General features: G+C 38.7%; 2 protein-coding genes across 5 annotated transcripts; one reads left to right on the plus strand and one right to left on the minus strand.

Moving 5' to 3' along the window:
* Positions 1-1,201: 1,201 nt before the first annotated feature.
* tmem179ba (transmembrane protein 179Ba) lies at positions 1,202-6,633 on the plus strand. Of its 2 annotated transcripts, none has more exons than XM_016285686.1 (5): positions 1,202-1,357; positions 2,717-2,907; positions 4,201-4,338; positions 4,469-4,547; positions 5,271-6,633. In XM_016285686.1, the coding sequence occupies exons 1-5, from the start codon at positions 1,262-1,264 to the stop codon at positions 5,424-5,426; spliced, it is 660 nt and encodes a 219-aa protein (XP_016141172.1). In that variant the 5' UTR covers positions 1,202-1,261; the 3' UTR covers positions 5,427-6,633. The 2 variants fall into 2 exon arrangements, with proteins under 2 accessions (XP_016141172.1, XP_016141174.1); XM_016285688.1 differs by having other exon boundaries at positions 4,201-4,334; positions 4,465-4,547.
* On the minus strand, positions 6,026-20,942 carry LOC107595313 (transmembrane protein 151B). Of its 3 annotated transcripts, XM_016285681.1 has the most exons (3): positions 20,237-20,942; positions 14,079-17,396; positions 6,026-7,457 (listed from the first exon to the last, which is right to left on the minus strand). In XM_016285681.1, exons 1-2 carry the CDS (start codon positions 20,294-20,296, stop codon positions 15,627-15,629), a joined length of 1,830 nt encoding a protein of 609 aa, XP_016141167.1. In that variant the 5' UTR covers positions 20,297-20,942; the 3' UTR covers positions 6,026-7,457; positions 14,079-15,626. The 3 variants fall into 3 exon arrangements, 1 of the variants encoding a protein (XP_016141167.1); XR_001610252.1 differs by lacking the exons at positions 14,079-17,396; positions 20,237-20,942 and adding an exon at positions 8,487-8,678; XR_001610253.1 differs by lacking the exons at positions 14,079-17,396; positions 20,237-20,942 and adding an exon at positions 8,546-8,674.
* Positions 20,943-20,946: the final 4 nt, after the last annotated feature.

A 20,946-nucleotide genomic window follows, 5' to 3' on the forward strand; every position in this document is an offset into this window, starting at 1 on the left:
GCTATGATTTAGTGCTATAGTATAAATTATTATTGTCAAATGTGTATGCAGTCTTACATGACATACTGGCTGAGTACCCTAAACATGAAAATGTCATATGCTCTACTGTGGAAGAGTAAGGAGACCCTGGCTCTCAAATGATGAAATTGTGACAGTTACCCTGAAAGGGTTAGTTCACGTAAAAATTAAAATTCTGTCATTAATTGCTCACCCTCCTGTGGTTCCAAACCCGTAAGACCTTCGTTCATCTTCGGAACACAATTTAAGATATTTTTGTTGAAATCTGAGGGCTCTCTGACCCTCCCATAGACAGCAAGGTAACTACCCCGTTCAAGGTCCAGTAAAGTACCAAGTTGATCGGAAATCGAAAAGAAAACAAAAATAACGACTTTATTCCAGATTTTCGTCTCTACAGCGCCATTAAAAGTCATCATGAAGTGAGTGTGTGGCGTGTGGTTCAGCGCTGCCACACGCTCGCGTCATGACGACTTTTATGGCGCTGTAGAGACGCAAATGTGGAATAAAGTCGTTATTTTAGTTTTCTTTAAGCAAGAAGGTATTCTCGTAGCTTCGTAACTTTACAGTTGAACCACTGATGTCACACGGACTACTTTGTCGATCATCTTGGTACTTTTCTGGACCTTGAACGTGGTAGTTACCTTGCTGTCTATGGGAGGGTCAGAGAGCCCTCAGATTTCATCAAAAATATCTTAAATTGTGTTCCGAAGATGAACGAAGGTCTTACGGGTTTGGAACAGCACGAGGGTGAGTAATTAATGACAGAATTTTCATTTTTGGGTGAACTAACCCTTGAAGCTAAACCCAGACACCTGACAGCTACCACCAGTCTACTGTGGAATGAGCATCTACTGCAGTCCGTACAGATGGTCAGTTCTAGATTTGTTTAGCCAAATTATTGGAAAAGTAAGGGCTTTTTTTTAGTGTGGACTGATCTTAACAGAATCTAAAATAGTTCAGTTACAAGTAATAAGGTCTTGATATGATCAATTTATCTAGTTATACACTAAAATCTAGTTAGAAGTAGGTAAAACATTTAAAACAAAACATTTTTGTATTTTTCTAATATAAGGTGGCATGGTCATTATCATAAATGTGACCTATTTTGATGCTATACTTAAAAATGCAAGGGAATGTGGTTCAGTTGAAGCTTTTGTGCGATCACATGATCGTCGTTAACTCATGATGCGCTTTGGGCGGATGAGTGTGTATGTGCGCCGCAGCGGCTGGTTAAAGACACGCTATGGCGCTTCCGTGGCCTCTGCTGCTGGAGCTGCTGCTGTATGGGAGCTGTTTTATCTGCGGGATCGTCACAGCCGCCTCTGTTACAATCTCACAGGTATCTGCTGTTTGTTATTTCATACAGAATGCGATAACAGACTTTACCTTGGTGATACACGGTGCTTTGCGCCCGGAAGCAAAATGCAAGTTTCAAACTTTGATAATTTTAGCTGAAAGATTGTTTAAAGTTTACAGCTTTGTTTAGCACAGTTCTTTGCATGGAATGTGTTTTCTCTAGCAATATCGACATGTAAAATCATAACTTTCCCTCTAGAGGTATTTTGTGCTTGTACTCTCACGAGCTGCCCTTAAAATCGTCATAGTCATGTGACTGAAGAAAATAAGACCAGAAATGTTTTTGAAAAAGGTCAAGTGTATTTATCCAAGCTGCAGAAGAACTAATACGTTTTAAAAGTAAAACCCGGAAGTGAAGAGAAACTGAAAGTGTGATAGGAGAAGTAACTGATAAATATTCCACTTCGGTCACTCTCGCCACTTCTTTCTGTCATGTGACCATCTGAGAATCTGCTCCATAGAGTAATTGGCTTATTAAAGTCAGATGAGAAGAAAAAGAGTGTGTAAAAAATGTTTGAAGGCGCCTCAGTCAGGTTTCATCGTGCTAGCATAAGGAGAAGATTGAAAGATGGGGAAAAAAACAGTAAAGATATTGTCCACCAAGAATGATGGTCTTTATATAGCACAGGCACATTGCACTGAAAATGTATACTTTGCTGTACTTTAAAAAAAAAAAAAAACAGGCTTAGAGGCACAAATCGTTTTTTTATGTAATAGATATGTTTGATAAACTATTATCTAACATAGCATTAAACATCTGAAGTATCTTTTGAAATGCATCAAATGTCTATATTCCACTTCTTTTTGACTTTGAGGTATTGAACCAACAATTAACCAACTGCATCCCCAAAAAAATATATATTAATAATTTTGACAATTGATTAGATTTATATTCAGTCCATTGTTGTAAAAAATTCAGTAACTTAATTTAAATCTATTACCCCATAGAAAATGAATAAAAAAAAATTTTGGGGGGGGGAACTTTAGCTCTGTTATATCGTATTCATGAAAAGTGTTTACTTTGCTCATAACACGATGCATTTTTGTAACCCAGAATTGTCTCTTTCTTTTTTCACTTAAACAGGGAAGTTTTGATGGGAAGTGCAAAAAAAATATATATTAATAATTTTGACAATTGATTAGATTTATATTCAGTCCATTGTTGTAAAAAATTCAGTAACTTAATTTAAATCTATTACCCCATAGAAAATGAATAAAAAAAAAAATTTGGGGGGGGAACTTTAGCTCTGTTATATCGTATTCATGAAAAGTGTTTACTTTGCTCATAACACGATGCATTTTTGTAACCCAGAATTTTCTCTTTCTTTTTTCACTTAAACAGGGAAGTTTTGATGGGAAGTGCATGCTGTATGGTTCCGTACGTCTGAACTCCTCATCCATCGCTGTGCTTTCATCCAGTTCTCCCTCCCTTTGTTACTTTGTGTCTGCCATCTCTGTGTGTGTGGCCATCTTCTGCTTTTCACTCACTCTCTACTGGATCTACATCGCCTGTTTTGACGGAGAGGTGAAAAGGTATGTCCAGGAATACTGTAAATCACGTGCTCGTGAGTTTGGTTCAAGAATGAGAACAGGGGTTATCTGAAGGTACCTCCGTTTCTGTTTCCTGTTATGCCGTGCTCTAGTATGAATGGCTTGCAGGTGGAACTCTAAATGGATATGATGCAAACTCATAAAAATAAGTTGTTAGTATTTAGATATGTGACATTGGGGTCAGTGAGTTTTTTTTTTAAAGAAGTTTACACTTCTATTCAAGTAAGGATGCATTAAATTGATCAAAAGTGATGGGAACTACTTAAATAATGTTACAAAAGATTTTAAATAATCTATTTAATCATTTCACTTCTGAGGTTTCTAATTCATCAAAGAATCCTGAAAAAAGTGTCATGGTTATTGTTAAATATTAAGCAGCACAAATGTTTTCAGATTTGATATTAATAAGAAATGTTTTTTTAAACACCAAATCAGCATATTAGAATGATTTCTGAAGGAAATCAAAATATAATAGAAAACACTTTTTTGTAATAATATTACAGATTGTAATAATGTAATAATATTACAGAGTATTTCTATTTTTACTGTAGGTTAATCAAATAAATGCAGCCTTGGTGAGCAAAAATATTAACTACAAAAACATATTAACTACAGTTAAATGGTAGTGTGTGTATATACAGTGGGTACAGAAAGTATTCAGACCCCCTTAAATTTTTCACTCTTTGTTATATTGCAGCCATTTGCTAAAATCATTTAAGTTAATTTTTTTTCCTCATTAATGTACACACAGCGCCCCATATTGACAGAAAAACACAGAATTGTTGACATTTTTGCAGATTTATTAAAAAAGAAAAACTGAAATATCACATGGTCCTAAGTATTCAGACCCTTTGCTCAGTATTTAGTAGAAGCACCCTTTGGATCTAATACAGCCATGAGTCTTTTTGGGAAAGATGCAACAAGTTGTTCACACCTGGATTTGGGGATCCTCTGCCATCCTGATTTTAGCAAATGGCTGCAATATAACAAAGAGTGAAAAATTTAAGGGGGTCTGAATACTTTCCGTACCCACTGTATATATATATATATATTTTATATATATATTAATAACAAGCTGTTAATACATTATGATATAAACAAAATGATCAGCATCCCCTCAATGCACCATTATTAAATGTGAAAAAATCTGTAAGTTACTAGGAATACTCATAAAAATAGTTAAAAACATTAAGATTAAAAAAAAAAAGTAATAATAGCAACACTATCTTTTTCTAAAATGTAATGCAAACATTGTGCAATGTTGTCTGATATCAGAGAGAAATTATGGATGAATATTACTCTTGGCTTGTCTGGAGTCTTCCTCTTCTTCCTCTTGGTGACGGGATGCATCCTGAAAATCGGCCGAGACAGACTGTGTGACTCAGTGCTTCATACAGTGAAAAATATAACCAAGTAAGTGTGAGAAAGAGAGACCTCTGTAATAGCTTTTGATTATTGCAGGCAGACAGTATTGAACATGATGATAACCATAAATGACTTGTGGGACTCATGAGTGTATCTACACTGTTTTGTGCATTTGCAGGTGTGAGGAAGGGCAAACCAAGCCTTGGATGAGCCCTATAAATGGGAGCCAGTTCTACTCCAGACTTCACAGTGCAGAGGTACTGTAGCTACAAACTCCTTTGATCACAAACACAATAGATACTGTAATCGCTTTTCATATGTATTTTGAATTACTTTCAAAATAGTTTTTATTTTTGTATTGTCTGTTTATTTTTAAATTAGGAATTTTGTTCTGTGTTTTGCCATTTTTATTATTATTATTATTTTTTTTTTTGGTAAAATGTCTTTTTAATATATCTAGTTTTTGAATCATTTTTATTTCAGTTTTAGTTGTCATAGTATATTAAGTTTAACTGATTAAAAATGAAAATTGTTGCTTTGGCAATATCTGAAAATATTATATATTTCACACTACTGGTCAAAAAGCTGCATTTGTTTGATTTAAAGTCTTCTATTTTAATATACTTAAAAAGTTAATTTATTCCTATGATGGCAAATCAAAGTTTTTTTAAGCAGCCAATACTGTAGTCCGTAGTGTTACATACTTCAGAAATCATTCTTTAAAAAAGTAAAATTTGAAAGATGACATTTTAAAAAACAAAATATCTTATAAAATAAAAGATCAATAGGATAAAATATAGAGAAAAGCTAGATAAAATACCTTATCATGAAATTATTTTATTTATTTATTTGTAAAAAAATAAATAAAAAATAGCCATGTCTCCAGTTACAATGCCCTACAAATATCACTTTTTATTATTTGTTTATTTATATATTTTGGAATATCATCTTTAAGAAACTTTTGTTTTTCTCTCTCTTAGACAGCAGTATGGGTGAATTTCTTCTTTTGGTTGATCATAGCAGTTCTGGTCCTGATCCAGCGTAACAAAGGGTCAGAAATCCGGACAGTAGGAGAGGACCCATCAGCGACCCCTTCTGAAACTGAGCCCTTCTTCAACCACCCAGGACAGTCTTAGTGAGCAGAGACACAGCCAATCTATGTCGCTCCACACTAAAGCAGTCTATGTGCCGCCTGAACGAACTCACTCACACATACATACACTCACATTGACAATCGCACTGCTGGCTAGCAGTTGGCTAGCTGAGCCGAGAGGATTTTGGCAGCGCCAGTATACGGTCTTGATTTTGTTCACTAGCATTGCCAAGGGTTAGTTGCCATGGTTACTGATCAGTGGCTGGCAGCACAGACCTGGCAGGTGATAGTGCGCGGTTGCCAGATTGGTGGTGTGACCTGAACTGATTGAGACACCGCTTTATGTAAAGAGATCAAATCTGACAGCATTGTCAGTGTTTTTATAAGCGGTAAAACAATATCAAAAAGTAAACTTGAGGAGCTGATACTCAAATCTAAAAAAAAAGGCTTTATATTTATACACCATGACTCTCTGGCTAAAACACTTCATGAGTACTTAAGTCAATTTAAAGACTTTTGTATAATAACAACAACCATTAAACTGAACCTTATTGACCTGGAGTCAAACCAAGTTAACCACTGTAGTGCAACTTTTAACCTTTCTTAAGTAAAACCTGCTCTACGTCAATGTACAACATTTTCGCCCTCTGCTGTCTGTTTATATGAATTACTCTGTAAATCCCATTGGACAGTGCTCCTATGTCTATTTTGTGGGCCAGGAATGTCCCATAAGTGTTTTCCCCCCTAATTTCACATTTCTCCTACTCGTAGTCCTTGGCGTCCTTAACATGGGCAAAACTGCTTGAGAGTGTCTTTCCGAGAGTGTTTGGCTATTAATCTTGTGCCCAGTAGATGTGTCATTTTTTAATGGCTTTTTCCTGCACACAGCCATGGGAGGTAGGAGTGTGTGTGTGTTTGGGATGACAGGGACATAAATCCATAATTTGGCCTGTGATGGTATCTGCTTTCCATAGGCGAAGTGCCAAATCTGAGGTGCTGCCCACAGCACTAAAGTCCTCAGAAACAAGGTGTCCTTGTCCAGTGTCCACTAAATGCTTCATCATCATCAAAACATTTCTCCTCCTTTTCGTGCAACTTTTTTCATTTAACTTACTACTATTGTTTTAGATCTGCTGGTTATGGATTATGCACAGTTTTTTTTTTATTAATACTAAATCTGTTGTAGAACCCACTATGTCAGAGTTTATGGCTATGTGAACATATCAAAGCAATTAAATCAACCACATGCTTATGGTCTCACAATATGTCTATGTATTAAAGGTGCATGATGAATTCTTTTATATTTTTAATTTAATGTGTATGGGATTTTATGCCCAGGGATTTCATTTGGCTGCTATATGAAATAAGTATATGAAAAATAATTTTAAAAAACAAGCCCAGAGAAACAATGGCACCCTTTTCCATACAATTTCAGGCAAGATGTACATGAGTTTGTTTCCACCTGAACAGATATGGAGAAATTTTGCTTTACATTACTTGCTCACCAGTAGTTCTCCTGCAGTGAATGGGTGCCATCAGAATAAAAGTCAAAAAAGATAAACCTCAGAATAATCCACACAACTCCAGTCCATCAATAAATGTCTTGAGAAGCAAAAATTCACTAAGGAAAGCTTGCAGAATCATTAGAGGACTGCATGTTTGCTCATAATGAAACTTTATTACTTTGAAATTATATAAATAACTTTTTACATTGTAGCCTACTCTCTCTCTCGTGCATTCACTATGTGACGATTCTAATCTGTATGTCCATTAAAATGGTTCTCTTTCTTTAAAGCTGCTTGCTAAGTTTTCGGGTCTGTCTCTCACGGGCCTCGTAGGCATGCTTTGTATCCAGTAGCTCGTCTAGCAACCGTCGGAGGCGGGCCATGTCCAGCTGTGTGGACTCACAGTGCTCCCGCAGGCTCTGGGTCTCCTCGTGCAGCTCCACTGAGGCTGCAGCCAGCTCCGCGCTGCGCTCCTTGCACTGTATTTGTATTCGGACAGCTTCCGCCAACATGGACTCCACACTGGACACCACCGAATCAGTCTGTGCCTTTGCTATCTCAGTCATTATCTGGCAGAGGGGAAAAAGAGGTGAGCATGGGTAAAGACGGGAAGTAAACTGATAATTGAAGGAAGATGCTGGGATGGGGATTGGGGATTGGGGATTGGGGATTGGGGATTGGGGATTGGGGGGGGGGGGGGGGGGGGGGGGGTGTAAACTTTTTGGATTTTTCTGATGTCTTTTGAAAGACGTATCTTATGCTCACTGTATTTATTTGATCTAAAATACAATAAATACAACAATAATAAAGTTTATTTCTTCTGCTTAACACAATCTAAGATGTTTTGGATAACCAAACAGTTGCTGGTAGCCATTGACTTACATAGTTTTGAGGAGAAAAAAGAGTCAATGGCTACCATATAATGGGTTACCCACGTTCTGGTTACCCACGTTCTTCAAAATATCTTTGTATGTGTTTGTTCTACAGAAAAAACTAATTAGGGTTTGGAACAACAAGGAGGGTGAGTATACGATGACAATTTAAATTTTCGGGAACTATCCCTTTAAGATAATACAAACTTTGGCGGCTCTAAAATATAGCCTAGGCCTATATATTTTCGTAAAATCATTTTTAAACATATATTCGCTAGTGTACTCCTAAATAGTGAAAAAATACAGATGACTCGTCTTTCACGAGCGTTTTTATTTTAATTGTATTTCTTTATTTTTTTGTGGATCCCAATTCTTTCTACACCTACAACCGACAGAAACTCACGAGCTGCGTCCCAAAGTATAGATGATTTATATACAGTGCTTGTTTGCCAGGGACTGTCATTAAACGCATACTAGCAGACATCAGTCGAGCATTTATTTACACTCGGTCAAAGTGAAAATGCGCCAATCATTAGTCGTGAAGCCTCATTATACATCAGCGGATAGCGGTTTACAGAGGCTTACCGAGCCTCTCTCATCTCATCTTCAAATTGCGAACATTACCTACCGTTTAAACACGAGACCCTGTAAAAACAACAGCAGGTAAAGTCGTAACAATTACAATGACTTAATACAGAAAGGTGTTGTGAGCGTTTTGTAGCCTACCTGACAGCTCAAAAACGCAAATTACTTTCCACCCTGATCTGATAAGATACTAGCTTTACCAGATTTTCCCCTCAGTCTTGGTCATGCAGTTTTTCTGCTTGCTGTGCCTCTGACGCAATTCAGAGTGACTGTTAAATCCGAGATTTTCTCTAACGTGTGGCTTAAATCTACTTCACCTCAAATTAAATACGACAGGATTAAGAGAGAGAGACGGAGACTGGGAGAGACATTTTCATAACAGGATTCTAGTTACAATTGTTTACCATTTTGTATGTAAATAGACGTTGCAGACTAAGACTTAAAGTGAAAAGTTCTTACAAGTGAGAAAATTAATTTTAAACCGAACTATTAAGAAACTTGTAATACCAGCACTGCCCGCATGGCGGCATAATACAACATGTGCCAAACACTAGGTTCAGTTCTTGGTTCAGTTCTTGGTTCAGATTGGATGATCAATGGCGTGGATTCGTTTTCACCAATGCTGTTGTTCCAGGTATGTTGACCCATATAACTTTAACACGCTATTTAGAATTAAAAACAAGAAACTTAATCGGTGACATAGCAGCTCTACACACAAGGAGTGTTTACCAATTAAAAACTTTAAAATGTGAGATAAAACCTGTAACCATTTCCAGATAGCATAACATTACAATTTGTGGGAAACACTGCAATGGGAAGGTCCGATGCATTTGACTTGATCTTCCACTTGCAGTTTGACGAATGAAAGTATCTTTTTCATTTGATCAGACTGTCAAAAGACATTTTTACACAACAAATTACTAAATAAGCATTTAAAGGGGTTATGATGTTGCTGAAAAAGAACATTATTTTGTGTATTTGGTGTAATGAAATGTGTTTATGTGGTTTAAGGTTAAAAAAACACGTTATTTTCCACATTCTGTACATCAGGGGTTTTCAACCTTTTAGGGCATGCGCCCCCCCCAAGTTTGTCTAATTTCACTCGTGCCCCCCCAACATGCAAAACCCCACACACACCCCCCTCCAGTCCTCCATGAAATGTGCTGCACACATCTGAATATTTGGGTTGAACTGTTCTGGAACAGTGTTGTAAATACAACTTAAACACTAATTTCTAGTCGTGTCCTCTTTTGGAAGGCCAAACAAAGTAGTTTTGCTTTCACAACGAAATACACAGCATCACACAGGGCGGCCTTGAATGAGTGGAGGCCGGCGGGCTTGCGGCAACCACATGTGACGACCCCAGGCTGGACTCCGCTTCGTCCACGGTGAAAGCCGATCCAGCGATCCACAGCAGGAAGTTGATGTATTCCCTCAGCGACCAGCACGGATCAGCTCTAGGCATGACAAAGCGGATATCGTCCTCTTTTGGAAGGCCAAACAAAGTAGTTTCACTTTCACAAGGAAACACACAGCGCCTTCACGACATGGCGGCGGCGGCAACAATACTACAGCGAGAATAAAAGTTACGCCTTCTTTCTTTGCGTGAACATTTGGGCGGCGTTATGCAAAACTTCCCACATAGTGAGGTAGATATGTGGGGGCGTGTTAGAACGAGCCGTTTTAGGTAGGTGTGGTTGACTCTTAACTTTTATAAAGAATATCTCTTTGGATTTGAGACTTTAGTCTTTGCAACTTTACAGATCTTCTTTATGCACCAAGAGCTAGTAACACTCCAAAGAGAAAGGAAAATTTTAAATCGCATCATATGACCCCTTTAAAGGTCCACTTAAGTGCCTTGAAACGCGCAGCATATTCTATGTGGTAACGTCATTTCAACTGAAACAGGAAGATATGGCAGGAGATATCGAGCAGCCCCGCCTCCCTTTAAAATAGCCAATAGAGACAGAGTGCATTTAGGCCATGCCCACACCGTACAGTAAACAAACCCAGAACTCCATTTTTATAAGCTATATCTCCTCCTCTCAGATTCACATAGGGTGGTGAAATAATCCTTTGACATGGTTAAAAATAATGAATGGTCTTGTCGCCGATTACATTTCCCTCCAGTGGGCGCAGTTCTCAGAGTAATATGACATGTTGAGCTCTACTTTTGTGTCCTAAACGCTCGTTTTTTTTAGGTCGACAGCTTATAAAAGCATAGTTCTGGGTTTTTTAGCTTATTTACTGTACACATTGTCACATAGCAGCTTTTAGGCATTGCTCTGTTTTTTGTTATACGTCAGAAATGACAAGGAGGCAGCTTCCCGCAATAAAAAGTCAGTGGAGAGCGTTGGATTGCTCTGTCTCTATAGGTTGTTTGCACATGACGTCAATGCTGTGGCGCGAAATGCAGCTGTAGAGCAGGAAGTGATTTTTCTATATAGGAATCGCTAGAAACTCAAAATGCTTGTGTTTTGAGTTGTTTATGGATGCTCAAATCGGTCAAACCAAGAAACCACAAGGAGCTTTTATTGTGTATGAAAATTTGTTGTTCAGAAGGGGGGAAAAGGCAAGAAATTGACTGAAAAACTTACAAAATAGAAAAGTCTTGTAAACCTGCGCCTGCGGTCGGGAGGAACCAAGTCGGATAATGCTTTTGTGTGCAAATGGTTAAGATATAATAATATATTAAGATATTAATAATATCTTAAGAGATATATAAATAGATACAGGGCTGCCAACTCTCACACATTTAGCATGATTCAGAATTCACTCAATGCTAAACGCCACATGATGTAAATAAGATATTATGTGTGCAGTTTAGAGAGCTTCATTGATTATAACGGAACATTGTGAGATTGCGATAAATTGAAGTTAATGACTGCTTTTTAGTGATTATATGGAAGTGCTATTTGCTCGCTTTCTAGGCTATAATCAATTCAGAATTTGAATAAAAGTTTTGTTTTACGTGCTGCTAACAGGACCAATGGCCACATACCCTGTACATACAGCAAAGTTTCAGGAGTGACATATCCCCCATCCCTCATATAAATACGGGATTCACTATCGAAATTGCTTGTTTGCAATCAGGGTTAGTTCAGGTAGGCAATTGCTTAGCCTATATCCACCGCCTCGATGGCAGGCAAGTATTTCAATTTAGTTGAAAAATCGCTCCTCTTCATAACAGGGATCACGTCCAACATATGTCATGATTTTCTGTTTATACCTTTCTCTTGTAATAGTGTCTAAACCAGTACAGTACGGACATTCCTCCTCCTCATCCGTTCTGGGATGTCAATCCCGTGCCAGAAACAGAGAAACAAATAGAGACATAATTAGCATAGCTGCTGTTCCAACCAATCAAAAATTATTTGTTCAACCCAAGCTAAGGAATAATAATGTGCATTTGATCAGATATAACTGCAGTACAAGATTATGAGATGCATTAAGATGGAAGTATGCTGTTTTTGTATCATGGGAAATATGATTTTCAAAAGACATGTTGCTGTCTAAGTAACCCGAGACGATTTTTGACTGTAGAGGAAGTAACAGTATCCGTCTAGTTACAAATTGTAATCCATGAGATTCAGTGTACTGCTTTTTGGTCCAATAAGTAATATCGCTATCCTATCCGAATTCAATAGGAGAAAATGATTGGTCATCCAATCTTTTGCATTTTTAATACACTCTGCTAGCTTAGATAATTTAGAAGTTTCATCTGGTCTTGTTGAGATATATAGTTGAGTATTATCAGCATAACAATGGAAACTAATTCCGTATTTTCTAATAATATTACCAAGGGGTAACATGTATATTGAAAATAGCAGAGGACCTAGGACAGATCCTTGTGGCACTCCATACTTTACAGGTGATAATTGAGATGACTCCTCGTTTAAATAAACAAAGTGGTAGCGATCGGACAGGTAGGATCTAAACCATCTTAAAGCCTGTCCTTGAATACCTGTATAGTTTTGTAATCGATCTATGAGTATGTCATGATCTATGGTGTCGAACGCAGCACTAAGATCAAGTAAAACTATCGATGAGCTGCAGCCTTGGTCTGACACAAGAATCAAGTCATTTGTAATTTTAACAAGTGCAGTTTCTGTGCTATGGTGGGGCCTGAAACCTGACTGAAATTCTTCATAGAGATCATTGTTTTGCAAGAAGGAGCACAATTGAGCAGACACAACTTTTTCAAAAATTTTAGACATAAATGGAAGATTTGAAATGGGTCTGTAATTTGCCAGTTCATTAGGATATAGTTATGGTTTTTCAGTGTAGCATATCTACACTGTCTGAATCGTTCCCCATCTTCTATATAGTGCACTACGTGCCATTCACCATACAGAAAATACTACATCTGTGAACAAGTGACCGATTTCAGCCCCAGCTTCAGTGTGTATTGATAGTGTAGGGGGCCGGGCACTTCAGATTCTAGAGAGCATTTGGAAAGAAAATCTGATGAGAAGCTGAAGTGCAGGGTGATGTCATCAAAATCGTTGATTCATATTGGCAGAAGTGAGAGACTGTAAGTTTTGAATGCTTATATCTTGTAAATGCAAATTTTGTTATTGTTTTGGAGCACACTAGATGAACTTATGGCAAACATATTCCTACTAAAAGCCAAACAACTTCAATTTTAATTTCATGGGGACTTAAAATTTACAAAATGATAACTGAACACCAAGTTGATCATGTCAAGGCACAAATAAGATTTCAAATCAAGCAATTTATTATGTACCATCAGTATTACATTTATCATAATCAACACTTGTGACAATCCTTATTTTCAGCCTGCCCTCCAACACACACAGACTCAAACAACCTTTCATAACTCCAAGCAAAATCACTGTAAAACATAATTCAGGCAAACCCGTTTAAGGCATAACAGCAACATTTTGCTTGCTAACAACCTAGCAGTTTGGGGAGGGACAAATATTAAGCTCCTATTTATTTAAACTGAACAAATGAAACATACTGTATCCCGCAGACATCTCAATGAATTTGGCTACATCAGAAATGGTATAGTCACAAAAGGTAAAGTATTGCTTTAATTTTGATGCTACTTTTAAATATTAAAGGGTTCTTGTTTCATCTGTCTGGAAAAAAAATACAAACTTGCATTTCCTTGAAAACACACACATTCCGAACATACAGACAGCTGATCTCAAGACCACCTGAGCCTTCTGCAACTTAAAAGTAAATCTAAAAAAACTTTTGTCATCCATCTAAGCTCCAGAAGACAGCTGTGCATCCAGTTGAACAATTCCGATTTCTAGAAATTCAAGTATTCTGGGAGTCCAGGTTTCCACCATCTTGGTATCAACAACACGTGAATGGATAAAACGCACTGCACAGTCAAATACAGATGACATACTTTACATTCTCATTGTGATTTAATTAGACACCACATCACTGTTAGATCAACATTCATGTTGTGACAGAACATTTTAACAGTATTGCAAAAACACTTTCTTTTTCTTAATCAAAGGTGTTTTTAAATTATTTGCAGTACAGTTGCAACATTTATGTGACCTGCTAAAGGATGAGAATGTGTCTGCATGCTGTAGGTTTATGGTGGGACTAAGCGTGTGCATTTCGACTTCCAGTGTGTATTTGCAGATTATATTTAAAGCTTGACAGCATAACACAAGCAGGAAGATTTGCGTTTGTACACATTTTCCAATTATTAAACACATTCACATGTGTATGCTGCAGTGAACTCACTACTAAGACGTCTTCACGAGGATCCACAGTTACCAGGAGATGGATGTATCTTGGCACACTAAGCAGTCTCATTTACTATTGGCCTATTTATTCACATGACACTTTAGCCAATCAAAGATAAGCAAAGAGGCTACGATGGAGGGCAACATGCTGCACCTGTGAGGTGCTCTTCTGTGTCAAGCACTTCATGAGGCAAATTGGTGATATGATGCTGTACAAATAAACAATTATTGACAAACAATAAATTTTAAAGTAAATAAAGTTAATAAAGTTAACAAAGTGATTACAGCACCTCACAGAAGCAACATTTGGTGCTGTAGTTTCAGCTGAGGAAACATCTCCACATACTTTTTCTAGTTTTCTGATAAGCAAACCAAAAATGTGTTACTGGGACTTGCAAGCCTGCAGAAAGAAAATACTCAATGAAGCTGCAAGAAAACAGCTTAATATGATTATAGTCCTTGTGATATTAATGGAATCTGTTAGTTCTATCAAAGATCTATTTCAGAAGAACAGTAGATGCAGTGAGGGAATTTTGAAAGAAAAAATACTTAAATAGTTCCAATGAAATGTCTCAAGAAGTTGAATCCCAACATTTTGTGCAAGTTTATGAGGTTCTTCACTTTTTTCTTGTTTTTCTTCTTTTTTTATATAAAACAAAACTTTTTTTGACTTGTGGGACACAGCTGTATGTTATGATGTGTATAGATTAACATTCCTCTTGAGCTGAACTGTACAGTTCTTTTCATGATCTTTGGAAGACTTTCCAATGGTCTTGTCTTTAAATAGCATGTCTCTTGGTGCATTTTGCTTCATGACCAGAGGAGGTGCAGTTTATTAAAAGTTCTTTTGTTGTGCATCCCCCTACAGTTTAACAAACACTTTCTTGCTGTTTCTTTATTGCATAGATACGTTTATATTAACATCAATCATTGTTTGGTCAATATATGCATCAGTCTTAAACTAAACCAACTGACCAATCTCCAAGTGCTGCCTTAAAAACTTTATGGACCAATCCCACTTAGCAACTGTTGGCATTAGTTGTTTCCTCAGACAAGCTTTTGCACTTTTAATGAAAGTCTATGGTGGATCTGAGTGATTGGATATTCTTAAATGCAATTTTACAGATATTATGGTAAAACATTGTTACCAGGTCACATAATAGTGGCACGAGGTACCTGGAGCTGATACAAGCTGTATATTTACTTTATCTAATTGCTAACTACATACGTATTGATTCATCTCTATTAAAAATTGGTGTGTCTCTATTCAGTTTCCTGTGGTCAGCATTGACGTCGGTTTTTAACCTTTTTTTTTTACTCATTCATATGCATGCATAATTTAAAATGTAAAAACTCACAGTGTATGTATATCTCTAGTTCAATCTTATGGTATATTCTGTAAAGTTTGTCTGAGTTAGCAACAGTGACCAAGGGGAGTGGAGCTCAACTGACAAATTACTGCCTTCACATTCTATTTGGCCATGACTTTTCTAATCATCTCTCTTTTTTTTCTTGCCACCTCAATGCACTTTTTGATGGGCATTCTTCAGGAATTGTCCTCACCTGAATGGCAACTCTCCTCTCCATGCACAATCAACACCGGGAAGAAAAAGGCATCCTGATATGTAGGAAGTCCGTCTCCCTCCCTGGCTTGATCTTCTTCTGCGTCCTCCTGTTGCTCTCTTTCCTCCACGTCTCTCTCACCTCCTCCTCCTTCTCTGTCCACCACATTTAGCACCTCCTCATCCTCATCACCCTCTCCCCCCAGTACTCTTCTGCTCTCTTCGTCTTGTCTAGCTCCCAAACCTAAGAAACCACCTCCCCCACTTGCCTCTTCTCCTCTTGTCGCAAGTCCTCCACCGACACTTCGGGAGTGGAAGAGGGACGATGGCCGAGGAGCTTGGAGCCGTCCTAATGAGAAGCCGCTCCTGCTCAGAACCAGCCGTCCCGGGCCTCCAGGACCACCTCCTGATCCACTAGCTCTCATCCCAGCCATGGTTCCACTCAGCAGGGCTGCAGTCGGGCCTCTCAGCCGGGACGGAAGGGAAGCACTGCTTGTGGTGCGGCGGCAACGAGGACAGTTCTGGAGCAAGTAGGCCGAAGTGAAGGCCACTGGAAGAGTTGGGCCACCCGCTGTTGAGTTAGTCCCTTGCCCAGCTGGAGGAGTGTTGGTACCTTGGTTACCCCCGGAACCAGGATCCATCAACAGGGCCTCAGAGTAGCTTGGCACCATCTGCTGGTTGCAGCGAATGTGCCACTCCAGCTCTGTCATGTCCACAGTATTGACACGTGAAATGGCACGATAGCTTGATCCGGTCCCAGGTCCAGGTCTGTGTCCATTCTCGTTGACTCCACCATTCTCAGTTACGTCACCCCTACTGTTATCATCAGCATCACCAAACAATTTCTCTACATGGTAGTGCACATACGCAGTGCGATACTCCGCAACAACCCGAAGTGGCCAGGACAGGAGCAGGGCTGAGGCCAGCCAGAAAACTTTACGCCTGGCGTACCAGGGCTGTCTGGCTGGGTCTGGGAAAGCAAGGATGTGCTCACGGAAGTCCACATTCTTCAAATGCATTCCTTCCCGTGCCTCCATGTAATCATCAAGTCCTTCGTTTTCACCAAAAAAACGTGCTCGCTGGGTGAGGTAGGCAGCCTCCGCTCGGGCACTGGCGAAACTAAAGCATTTGGTGAAGCGCAGCCGTACCGCTGGGTAATCCATTAGGCCTCTAAGCTCCTTTGAAACATCTTTGACGCCATACCTCGCATAGTCAAACTCTGAGCTTGCGGCATGCGTGTTTACACGCTCATGATACACTTGTGTAGTGGTATAGGCATCCCCGTTGCGGTAGCGCGTTACCTGTCTTGTCCGTCGCACATAGTGGTAACTGATGGCCTTCCACCAAATGCACGGCGTTGCTTGCTGCAGCCTTTGTACACGCTCATACACCTCCGCAACCTCTGCTTGAGCCAACATGGCTGTCTTGGAGTAGCAGTGCCAGCATTCCACCAGGTAGACCACGTACAGCATGGCCAGGAAAGCGAGAGGAATATAAATGTAGCCGCTGGAACAGGGACTATCCAAATCCACTTCTAGGGGGATGTAGACATCGGAGCTTGCTGAGGTCGTAGATGGGTCTCCAGGCTCCACGACAGCAGCCTCGGGCTCTGTCGGAGCTAGCACTGGAACTTTGCACAGCTTGCACCAGGCCAATGTGCCAAAACACCCGAACATGAGCAGAGTGAGGAGAAGACACTTCCAGTGAGACTCTCGACACAGAGAGGCAGCCAAGGACTGCTTCACTGGTCGCTGCTGCAAAGAGGTAAGGACAAAGAGAATATGTCAGAGTGAGCATGTGGACAATAGGTTATAATAATAAAGACATATTTAGGATTGAATATTGCTTGGAGAAAAATAGATGTCATATTATATTTGCAAATTACATGTATGGTTAAATTACACAGCACTCATGGCCTGGCCTGAAATAAATTACATGCACATTAGGTTAAAAAATATAGACTTAATTACTTTATACCAGCCATGAGATTCCAGACAAGTACTTTTTACTGCAATTGTCAGAAAAAGTGTGCTAACCAGTGATAAGAAGCTATTTGCTATTTGAGAAACTGTCTGCTGTTTTATTTTGGAATATTATTTTTTGAGCCTAATGGATCTCATTATGCAAATTCTTATCAACTGTATTCTGAATTTTTAAGCATTTTTAGTCTATAAACAATAGTGTTGGTTGCAATTCATTCGTTCTCTCAGGCATTCAAAAAGTCCAGCCACGACAAAGAGAATCCTTTACAGTCTGATGTCACAGGACAATGAAAAAGAATGAAAGAATGAGGAATGCTAAATGCTTCTTTCTATGTGTATAAGATGTCAACTGGGATGCAAGTGAAGTTTTCTGAAAGAAAATAAAATCACAGTAAATCTTGTCCATGTCCATGACATTAAAAAAAATAAAACTGCACAATCTAGATTTGAAATGTGCATTTGCACTCTGTCTTGAACACTCTGCATAATGATCTCCTCTCTTCCATAAATCCATAGCCCCTTTTCTTTCAGTATTTTTCTATTAACCAAACCACAAATTCAGAAATTAACATTGGAGTGTAAGTAGCAAGAGGATTATGGCCTTTGAATGACTGGTGTAGCTATTTGAATCATAAGATTCTGAATTTGTGGTTTGGTTAATTGAAAATGACTGAAAGAAAATGGACTATGCAAGAGAGAGGAACACAAAACATAACACAAAGAAAGACATTGGAATATGATACATCTTTACAGTCAGAGAGATAAGTATGTTGGCAGGTGGAGTGATATGTCAAAGCCAGATACTCTGTCAGCATCCTTCACTTGACTTCAGTCTTTCATTATCCTTCAACAGCCTGTGCCACACTAATGCCCTACTAAAATGTACAGAAATATCACACTATCCATTGTAGCCTATTACTGCTGCCATCCTAATTATTTTAAAACTGCATTTCTGATATGACTCACAGCTTTCTTCCCTTCAAGCTGTCTCCATTTCTATTGATCGTCATGTAACAAGAGACAGGAGGTTAACTCAGCACCAATGAATGAATAGAGAAGAGAGAGAGAGGGAAATGCTGTAGTTTGTTAATATAGAGGGCCTGGAGGTCAGTGCTGACTCTGGTCTGAGCTTTGTCTCAGATTTGTTGACCTAACCTAAGTCATTATCTGCCTTGAAATAACACAGACCTCCTTTGATCAGATACTGTACCAGTGAGAGTACATCTATCAGACGGAAGAGCATGAGCTAAGAACAGTGGCAGACAAATGAGAAAGAGGAAGAGACATTGCCAAGAAGGCTGGTAGTAAAACAACAGCCCCAAGGGAAAAGCTCTGCCAAGACCTGAGGGGGGAAAAAAACAAATTACCCTGTGTGTAGAATATGTATCATTTTATGATACACCGTTGCATTACTTAAACTGTGTTCTATTGGTAACACACTTTCTTTAGTTACATGTTCTGATTAATAAACTAAGATGACAAAAAACTAAAATGTGAATGACCAATTTAATGCATCTTTTACTACCATGGTTTTCTTATAGTACCTTATAATACCATGCAATCTTATGTTATGTGAACATGGCAATCATTCGGTACAACAATATTAGCATAACAACATCAATGTACCACCACAATACTTTTTTGTGCAATTATGACCTCTTTATTTCCAAGAGAAAAGAGAGCCTGATTGAGGACAAAGAAATCTAGAGAAACAACAAACTGTAGGTCAGCGATAAAACATGGTTAACAGGAAATATACTGCAGCATGTTTTCTGTGGAGAGACATAATATAAACTGATCTCAATTTTTACCATCAAAACAATTATGAGACTGAAATACTGGCAAGAGTACAGCTTGATCATGTCATATGGCAAGCTGTTTATATGGCTTATGATATTCCTTATCAACTAGTTACTATTTTATGTTGCAGTAGAGACCTGTATCTTGCTCAGTTTCTCTAGTTACTCTTCATAATATTCACTAATAATATGTATACTATAACAGTCACTAATACTTATTCATTACATATTTTATTTTTATCAAGAACTTACTTGGGTGTTAGTACTTTTTTAGTAACAGTAACATCAGTTAAAAGTGTTCTAGTATTCTTAGTAGCAACTGAATATACACTGGTATTTATTTATTAGACAGTAATGCATTTCTATTGTTGCTTAATCTAATTGGTAATATTTTTTAATTAAATTATAAATAAGCCATTCTGACTAGTCATGATATATGACAAGTAAACATTTATAAGTAAACTGTAACAAGATATGTTGCTAGTAACAAATGGTATAGATTTGTCTTATGACGGTCTAATTATCTAAAAAAGTGCTAGTAAAACTGGAATAAATATGGAATAAGAGCTAGTATCAAATGAATACTGGTGAAACTGAAAAATATGCCACTGTATTTATTACTGGACTGTTTACCAAGAAATTAAAATTTGTCAGGAACAAATGTTAAAACGGCTTGCCATACATGTCGTGACAGTGTTCCTGTGCTCGACATTAATAATGATTGCAGCATGCAATACCAGCTAACCTGGCTATGTAAACACAACACACACCATTTATTTAGGATTTGGTAGAATTTACACGCCCTCGTCTCACCTCTTCCCTCCCAGCTCCGTTCAGAATGGGCTCCTCTCCATCTGCCGTCGCCTCCTGCATCTTTCCCCCGTCCCTCCAGCCCCACGGAGACACCCCGGGGATGGCTTCAGGATGTGGCGGCCCTCGTCCGGGTCTACCCCTGCGGGTAAGTCACCCCATCCGCCGCTGGTCCCGATACGGTTGCTCGAGAGCGGCAGCCTGGGCGAAGTCGCATGAACAACGCCACATTACCCACCCGCACTTTCCGTCTCCTTCTTGCCCTTCACACATCAAGTGCATGGACTTCTTCTCAAATAGTCTCTCGGTTCTGACCATTTCACCATCACCTTCACTGTGTTGGTTATGAGATTGTTGTTATGACTGTATGTCCAGAAACATGGATGATGGGAAGAGAATGCATCGAGGATTTGATAACGCACGCGCCTGTCTGAATACTGGATGTAGGCTGCAAAACGTCAAAACACATTTCCACTAAAGCAAGCAGCGTCGATCCAAGGCGCCCTACTCGTTTGTTGATATGCGTGTTTCTCCTTGAGAGAGATTCAGAGGACGTCAGCGGAGTCCCCCTCCAATCTCCTGTAAGGTAGAGCAGCTGTTACATCAACACTCCCTTCTTAACTGATGTCACCTACTTTCCCCATACAGCTAGTCCCAATCCATTGCACCAATGCCCCCTCGCAATTCTTTCCCTCATTTTAATGCACATTTTG

Source organism: Sinocyclocheilus grahami, unplaced genomic scaffold (assembly GCF_001515645.1).
Source record: "Sinocyclocheilus grahami isolate Dianchi unplaced genomic scaffold, SAMN03320097.WGS_v1.1 scaffold200.1, whole genome shotgun sequence".
Taxonomy (NCBI): Eukaryota; Metazoa; Chordata; class Actinopteri; order Cypriniformes; family Cyprinidae; genus Sinocyclocheilus; species Sinocyclocheilus grahami.